Below are 9,229 nucleotides of genomic sequence, written 5' to 3' on the forward strand. Positions count from 1 at the left end.
ATACTACGTTAGCAGTGTGATTTCTAAAAGCTTAGAAAGAAAATACGTGAATTCAAAATGAAATTCTAATTTACCAAAAATTTGTGTGGCCAATAGTTGCAATGGTTCTCACTGCCCAGGCAACACTGGAAATTGAAAATGAGGAATTAAAATTAAAATCTGTGAAGTGAAAGAAAGCTATGTAAATAAGTAAAATCATTTTTTTTCCAAATTATTTTGATTTCTCAAGTATTAAGTTGAGGACTACCATCAATGCAAATATGTTTTCAACATTAACGATGGTTCAAACAATAAACTATAAAAGATACTTTCTACATGATACCCTTCATTTCTAATTAATTAAGTATTCATAAATACCTCAGACAGTTTAGATAGTTCTTAATTCAAAACGCAACGCCCCAGGTGCGTTCTGCGCGACATCGCACAGAACATGCTACGCGCGCGTCAATCTCCTTAAAAGGGTTGTTTACATCTTACTCGCCAGCTGAACACTCCATTATTTTGCTAAAGGGGTGTTTCAAAAGCATGAAGTGAACTTGTTGAACAAAATCGGGATTATTTTAACAAATTATTTGATTTTCTTTTACCGAAAGGTATTTATGAATGGGAATAAATATGTGCTCGGTCGGTATTTATCACTGTGTTTAAGAGTCTGGGTGCTGATAATTACCCTCGCCTCCGGCTCGGGTAATTATCAGCACCCAGACTCTAAGTGGTCTTAAACAGAGTGATAAAAACTTCCGGAGCACACATTTATTCCCTTAATTAAATAAGTTTGTAAGCTTTACTCTTTTTTAAGAAGTCAGCCTTTGTGTTGCCATTTAAAAATGCAGCTGTGGTGCAGATCGTTTGCAGATAGTGGCAACGTGTTTCTCGCAAAATACATCATTCCAACCAGATTGTCTCGTTGCTGCACAATCTTCACCTTCCCTAAGATCATTAGGTTCACCATCCCTCCAGTTTCTGTACTCCACATCAGTAGTGCCATCCTGACACACCCATGTACCTGACACATACAGAATACATATGTCAGGTTTTATTTGGTTTGATTTTACTGTGAAGATTTTAAGAAATGAGAACCATGTTTGTTTGAAGTTTGAATGTTAATATTGTCATTTCTTTCCTCGCCAAAAGAAGAGAAAAAATGTTCAATATGAATTTCTTTGAAAATCGAATTCATTCATTGCTAAAGTCTTAAAGCAATATAAGTTGACAAACCTTCAACTTGCTGATCAGTGCAGTCGATCAAAAACCGGTGGATCAGGTTCTTCAGAAGGAACTCAGTTTCCTCCTGAGACTGAGGCATAACCAAGACACTTCCCATCTTGATGCACTCCTGTTTTGCCTCAGCCCATGGTAGTTTCTCGCTGAGTTGCTTGTAGCATTTGCCACCCCACTGGCTCCAAGTAGGAGGACACGCCCTCTAATGGAGGCCTCACACCTTTCATTACCACCAGTGCATCTGATCATAAGACTAAGGCTTATCAAGCCAACGATGAGACGTTTAGGCAACACCATTTCAAGATGTTACCTCACTGGTGCCCAGTGTAGATATGAAGTTATGCTGTCACTGTCAGCTACTATGTGTACCTTTTTATTGCAGGGGCTATTATGCTCATCAAGAGCTACAGTCAATATTTTCTTCCAATATTAAACCTGCCCTTCAAGTTGAGTCTTTCCAATAAATGTGTCAAGCCATATTGGTTTGATGCAACTGATCCTCAATGCATTGTATCGGCCAACAGACTTCATCACAGATTTGTTATTTCAGTTAATGAAGATGGACTCACTGTTATGAAGCTTCTGCAATTTTGTCATAAATGCTCCACATCTTTTGCTGGATCGTTATTTCTTCTTTGTATCATGTGACTGGCTGAGTTACTGACTGGTAGATGATTTCAGCAGTGATCTCACTAGATTGTTTTGGGTTGTTAGTGTTTCGTTGAAATTGGAGTTTGTATCAAAATGTTTTCCGCAGATCACTAATTGATGGTGTGCAGCTAATCTTTAGTGTGTTGTATCAGTCAAGGCATTTCATCTTAGGCCAAAAAAATAGTCGGTCTCTGGTCAGACCACAATTCTGGAATTGATGCGGCGACGCGGGTTTTTTTTTTTTTTGGTCGGCTGGTTTTTTTTTAAGCTTGGATTGTACAGACAAACTGGGTACTATTTGCATTTGTTGTGTCCTCATAAACATTGGTGTCGTCCATCATTTGCATTGGTGTCCTCCATCACTTGCCTTTGTGCAATTTCACCATTCCTTGGTGCTCCTTGGTACAAAAATTTGAGGTGGTGCGGCAATAGAGATCGCTGTTGTAGATACCGCGGAAAATTTGGGGAAAAAAAGATTGACATGCATGATTAAAATCGACGCGCGCTGACTAGAGACCGACTTTTTTTTTTTGGCCTTAGATTTGTTGTATTAGTTAATGAAGATTGACTCACCGTTATGAAGCCTGCTTCAAACTGGACCGCAAAGTACTGCTTCTTTCTTTGTGTGTGTGACATTACTACGATGAGGAGCTAATCAAGTGGTTGACCAAATTTATAGAAGGTTTCAGATTTCTGGAGTGACTTGAATACCACAGGCCAGCCAGCACAAGCGTTGTGCATGTTTAGTGTTTAAATTGTGATATACATCGCCATCAAATCTAGAGGGGAAGTCACTTGATCTACACTTCAACACCTGCTCGCCAATTTTGGTGAAAAGTTGGGTAGGCTTTTCTGGTAATATTTCTTCATTTTTTGTAAGTTTGCCCACCATTACACAAGGATGGAAACAGTAAGTTCTCGATAACACAGAATATTATTAGTGCACAACTTAGCGTAATGTCATGTTGTATTTGGTGGTGCATAAGGTATTTTCCAGCATTTGCTCTGTTTGTTCGAGGTTCATGTTACGACGTTAACACTGCAACAGAACTGTTCTGGTTTTAGAATGAAATTGAGAAAAAGACTCGAGAAAACAGAAATCTGTGAAATAGGAAGGATCAGATAATTAACTCACAAAAAGGTATTGCACAAGCAAAGATTATAAAGATATTACAAAAGACTAAGTTTATAACATGACAAAATACTGCAGAATCAGATCCTCATTTATTTCATCTCATCGAATAGTTAACATTTCCAATTGAGATTATTTTACAAAAGGAAACCAAAATTGAGAAGTTCCGAAAATGAACGAAATAAACATATCCAGTGGCGGTTCTACGGGGGGCTAGGGGGGCTTTAGCCCCTCCAAAATATTTTTCTGGTCCCAAAAAACAAATTCCATAAAAAAAAATGCACTAGCAAAATGTAAGAATTTGACGTGCATGGGAATGGTCTCCCCCTGAACGAAAAGGGTGCATTTGTACACTTTTAGTTAATATAGTGTGCCTGATTGTAGGATTTCTTCAGCGCTCCCCATTGAAAATATGGTACGGCTCCCCCCCCCCCCCCCCCCCCCCCCCCCCCCCCCCCCCCCCCCCCCCCCCCCCCCCCCCCCCCCCCCCCCCCCCCACGTATTGATTTTCAGAGGCCTAAGTGTCCGGAGAAAATAACCTGTTTACATTTCAGCACGCCTCCCTGAAAAAAAAATCTGGATCAACCTTGCTAGCCCCCCAAAAAATATTGTCTCTAGAACCGCTCCTGAACATATCATTAAAATATTCTCCATAAGCACAACTTAAAAAAGATGCATTCATACAATGTATTCTGTGAGGACAACCAATAGGATTTGAAAAAATGTTTGTTCGTCATCACAAATTGTGCGCCCAAATGTTGTGATTGTCCGAGTGGTTCAAATTCTCCGTGAAAGACCAATACAGAAATTTAATAAAACTATATTCCAACAAGCACAATTACAAAATGGTATATGTTTACAACTAAATATTCTATAAGGAGTGCCTCATGCATCAACTATTTCTATTATAATATTTTTAAAATTATTTTTAATCTTCTTAAACTTTTTGCCCAAAATGTGCGCTTGTCTGAATTGTTCAATTGCATATTTACAATACTGTACATATCAACCTTTTTAGGGATGTAATTTACAATAAAAGAAAATGATTTACTGAGTGTCCTCTTTTCTTTGATGAGCAGTCAGTGTTTTGTTGACACTTAGAAGTGCAGCTGTGGTGCAGGTCGTTTGCAGATGACAGGAGAGAGATCCTCACATGATACATCATTCCAATCACCAGTAGCTGTCACTACTGCACAGTGTTCCTGTCCCCGGTCATTACTAGGTTCACCATCCCTCCAGTTTCTGTACTCCACATCAGTAGTGCCATCTTGACACACCCATGTACCTGACACACACAGAGAATATTAATGTCTGGTTTTAATTGGTTAGAATTTTACTATGAAGCTTTCAAGAAATGAGAACCATGTTTGTGTGCATTTTGAAAAGTTAATAATGAAGTTTCTTTCCTGTCCAAAAGAAGAGACAAATTGTTTCCTATGAATTTCTTGGAAAATAGAATTCAGTCAATGTTAAAGCAATACAAGTTGACAAACCTTCAACTTGAAGATCATTGCAGTGAATCCAAAACCAGTGGTACATGTTCTTCTGAAGGAACTCAGTTTCCTCCTGAGACTGTGGCATGACCAAGGCACTTCCCATCTTGATGCACTCCTGTTTTGCCTCAGCCCATGGTAGTTTCTCGCTGAGTTTTTGGTAGCATTTGCCACCCCACTGGCTCCAAGCAGGAGGACACGCCCCTCTAATGGAGGCCCCACACCTCTCATTATCACCAGTGCATCTGATCATAAGACAAAGGTTTATCAAGCCAACGACGAGACGTTTAGGCAACATCTTTTTCAGATGTTTCCAGACTGGTAACGGGTGGTGAAATGATTCACTTCACTTCAAATGAAGGGTATTTTATTGAAGTGGTGCGCTTGACGATGCCTTCAATCGTTTCTGCCCCAATGCATGCAAAGAGAATATTTCAATTGAACACGTAGCTAGCCTTTCCCATGTGCCTTTGGAACACGTATTTGATACATATGACTAATATTGCTATGGTAGCCAAAATTGTACCTCAATCCAGACCGCATCGAATATACAAATTAGTGGCTAGTTAGAAAGAGAAGGCTTGAATACAAGCATTTGTACATACAATATTTTTATATTGCTCTAGTATGGTTGAATAGGAAAGCGCATGGTTGGAATATATACAAGGTATATTTACTGCATTGTGCACAGTCGTAAAAAAAAAATCCAAATTTGTCATTGGATTCTACCCGAAAAATTCACAACAAAATCACTTCATGGTGCTGAATATCTCAGTGTATGTTGTGAAGTTAGCTCCTGTAAGTTCCTGTATACCCTCATGATACAAACAAGCTCACATAGAAGGCCTCGCCAGTTCTTATACCACCGACATACTACCAATAGTAAGATCTACAGTCCAAGCATTTATCCATCAACAATTCAACATGAATAAACACCTCCCTCAGTCATCAATGCCAATAATCTGGAGATGTATTTAATCCAAAGTTTAGGCCACAAACTCATGGACGACACACAACTCCTCATGAAGCATTGTACCAGTGCAAGAGATGTAATCTCCGACTTTATTAACCACAAATAAAGTAAGCATAACATTGAACAAAAATATGTTGTGAATACAACAAAAATTATGTTGTGCATTTAAAGTCACATAGCCTTCACAAATGATCAACTCCACAAAAAATAGACATTAGTCAAACAATGAACTGTGACCTACTGAGGCACAATGAGGAATGTCCCTCAAAACCTCGTTTTGATTAACCGACGCCTGAAGTCAGATATACTAGAAAAATCATGTCAAACTCGATATTGATTGTTTTGTATTTCTGAGTAGCCAAGGTATCTAATATTCACACCATACATTTTTGTTGGGAAAAAATACCCACAATATAAATGCGTGTCTTTTTTTAAAGCCGTTTTTTCTCGAAATGAGGTTAGCGAAACTTAGCAGGACACCGTTGAAATTCCTGCGTCACACTTTGGAATAAATTAAGCTACAGAAATAAATTTGTGCTGGAAAGCCAATGATTTGCGCTTTATGTGCATAACGTGAAAAGTCAAAGATGGGGGTTATTCCTCATTATGCTATGGTATGTCACAAATGATGTGTAGTTAAAGATGTCTATTATTCGACTGCAAAAGTATGGCTTTGTGCAATAGCTCTTGTATTGTATTACGCTTGAGGACAGACAACAAAAGGAGCACAAAGGGGCCTTTGATCCTCGGACGACGGTGCCTATTGTTAAATCCTCGATTGTACGGTTATGTGCTGAGTCTATGGGAAAATGTTATATTAGAGGGACAAAGGGAAACATAATCGGTTGTCCTCAGGCGTATAGTAAAACACGGTTCATACTACCAAGGTACATGTAACACTCACAGTACTGATTTGGCTGAAATTGAAAGTGTGACAAAGAAGTGAAAGATTTATACTACTAGCTGGGCTCCACAAGCAAAGATATTTGACTTGAAGTATTTTGTATCAGATTTTCTATTTTGTTATGATATTGAATTGTTACAGTGCTATCAAATTTCCAATTGCACACATATTTAATATATTATTCACAACACTTTGACAATTACAATGTACATTATATGTTTGATTTTTGGTTGCTAATAATTTTCTTTATTAAGGGTAAACAATTAATACCTGCAGTACTTGCTTCCTCTGCTATAAACACTCAGCCAAAAAGTCCCCCCTTCCAATACTTTTTTGTCTAACTCAAAAACTACTGAGCACCTCGAGCTCAAATAACAACTATATCAGTACAGACATTCCTTAGCAATCCAGCCATACTCTTTATTTGGCCCAGAAAGTGACAATGTACACGAATTTATGCAATTTATGCCATATGATACCGAAAACATTTGCACTTTTGTATACGATCATTATCAGTGGTGTTTCACACTCACCTTGCACGTATACAAAGTGCAACTTTTTTGGATACCATTTGTAATAAATTGCTGAATTTTGTACACATTATCACTGTTTCGGGCCAAACAAAGAGTATAGCTGGATTGCTAAGTATTTTTTTACTGATCAGTCGTAATTTGAGCAAGGTGTGCCCAGTAGTTTTTGAGTTAGACAAAAAAGTATTAAGGGGGACTTTCTTTTTTGGTTGAGTGTAGTACTACCACTGCATAATTGTAGCTATGTACATTTTTAAGTCATATTTTATCTCATTTGTGGTCAATGATCAGTTAATCTTGCAGTGCATAACGGCCATAGAGCTATGATAACGGCACATATAAGATCATTTGCTTTTGGTGCATTTTTACATTTGAGGTGAAAATTGCTCAAAATCTTTAGATGGGTGCACTACAACTTACTTGTTAAAATTTCGAGGGATTTAAGTCCGAAGTTGCCGTATAGCAGTCTTCATACGTTACCCGGCCGCAGTGGGTTGTACCCCTTGGTACTTGTTTAAAATCCTTCAATAACTGAAACAATGCTATTTCAGGCGGAATAATATCACAGGTATTTGGTAGCAGTCCTTTCTTCATTCTGAGCAGGTTTTTCTCATTAAAGGGATATTACGGCCCAGTTGGGCTACAAAACGAACTGATATTAAAATGCAAAGTAAATTTCAAAATAGAAGATAGAGGGATAAACTTTCAAACAACCATCCTTTACAAACTGGACTTTCTGTTTTATTCTTGCGAGAACCAGGTGAGAACGAATTTCAGGGGTAACAATTTTGTCCCGAAAAATCGAGCTGTTCAATGATAGTTGTGATTCCAGCCGCACAGTTCTACGCCCTCTGCGGACGTGTAAGAAACAACCTTTGTGTTATGGTGCTGTGTGTAATTTTATGTGACACAAGATTGTATCGAACATTGGCGTGTCTGATGTAAACAACCTGTTTTTACCCCGTCTGCTCTCGGGAACGGTAAGACATAAGGTTATTTTCCCTTTCAAATAGACCTTTTAAAAAGTATAAGTAAACAATCCAAAACATGAAATTGTTGGGGATTTCAGGCCGTAATGCCCCTTTAAACCAGTAAGTTCGTTTTCGGGTTGTTCATGTATACACCTTTACCATACTGCCACCATTTCAGTCATGTTCCCTGTGTCCAATAACACTCCTGAATGATGATGTTTCAGTGCAAAAGGGACCCAGACTATATTTCCTTCCAGCCTTCTTTTAGTTACGTTGATTTGACTGGGGAAAATCAAGATGGCCGCAACATGATAATGGTCTATTACCAATAGTCCTACGTTTGTTTTAAAAGTGTATGAATGGGGCAGATCGTTTGCAGATGACAGGCTGGACCCGGGTACATTGGATGTCATTCCATTGACCAGTCTTCAGTAGAATCGCACAGTCCTGATTGTGCCCATTACTAGGTTCACCCTCCCTCCAGTTTCTGTACTTCACATGAGTAGTGCCGCCCTGACACACCCATGAACCTAACACACACAGAATGTTCAGATTGTTTACTTTTGTCAAAAGGTTATTCAACTAAATTGATTTTAGTTTCTTGGTTTCTGTTAGGTTGCAATCTTATTTGGTGAGGCAAGGAAAGGACTAAGTTGAATTTGGAATGGATCATGATCAGTTCTTAAATTTTGGTTTTATTTCTTACTTTGGTCATGGAGTAAAACATACTTCGGCTACTTCTAGACTTTTGCTGTCACGTACAAACTTTCTTTCTGAATGGTTCATGTCAGGTCACAGATTGCACCATAGAGCTAGCTCTATGATTGCACCATGCTTCAGCCATTTCACTAGCCTTGTTGGTCTCAAGATCGAAATGCTCCCCCAAAAAGTAGCTTGGTTTACTTTTACTTTTTTACTAACCTTCTCTTTCTTGGTCACTGCAGTCGATCCAAAAGTTGGAATTGAGATTGGTCTGCAGGAAGTCAGTTTCCTCCTGAGACTGTGGCATGACCAAGACACTTCCCATCTTGATGCACTCCTGTTTTGCCTCAGCCCATGGTAGATTCCCGCTGAGTTTTTGGTAGCATTTCTCACCCCACTGGATCCAAGCAGGCGGACACGCCCCTCTAATGGAGGCCTCACACCTCTCATTACCACCAGTGCATCTGATCATAAGACAAAGGCTTATCAAGTCAACGATGAGACGTTTTGGCAACATCATTGCAGATGTTACCAGACTGGTTCCCAGTGGTGAAATGAAAGTAATTTTTGTCATCTGTTCGTTATTACAGTAGTGCGCTTGACGATGCTGTTAATTCATTCTGCCACAATGATTTTTCCAATTGGATAATTA

General features: G+C 38.8%; 1 protein-coding gene across 1 annotated transcript; it reads right to left on the minus strand.

Moving 5' to 3' along the window:
- Positions 1-4,101: 4,101 nt before the first annotated feature.
- Positions 4,102-8,884, minus strand: LOC119727985 (ladderlectin-like). The gene is made up of 3 exons (XM_038200066.1): positions 8,797-8,884; positions 4,498-4,815; positions 4,102-4,289 (listed from the first exon to the last, which is right to left on the minus strand). Exons 1-3 carry the CDS (start codon positions 8,882-8,884, stop codon positions 4,102-4,104), a joined length of 594 nt encoding a protein of 197 aa, XP_038055994.1.
- Between the last annotated feature and the right edge of the window lie 345 nt (positions 8,885-9,229).

The sequence above is a fragment of the Patiria miniata genome, unplaced genomic scaffold, assembly GCF_015706575.1.
Source record: "Patiria miniata isolate m_02_andy unplaced genomic scaffold, ASM1570657v1 HiC_scaffold_20, whole genome shotgun sequence".
Lineage (NCBI taxonomy): Eukaryota > Metazoa > Echinodermata > Asteroidea > Valvatida > Asterinidae > Patiria > Patiria miniata.

Coding starts and splice junctions, on each gene's coding strand:
- LOC119727985 (XM_038200066.1), bottom strand. CDS start 8,884: ATGCCACAGTCTCAGGAGGAAACTGACTTCCTGCAGACCAATCTCAAT. Junction 4,816..8,796: donor CAGTGACCAAGAAAGAGAAG/GTTAGTAAAAAA, acceptor ACCCGTTACCAG/TCTGGAAACATCTGAAAAAG. Junction 4,290..4,497: donor CAATGATCTTCAAGTTGAAG/GTTTGTCAACTT, acceptor TGTGTGTGTCAG/GTACATGGGTGTGTCAAGAT.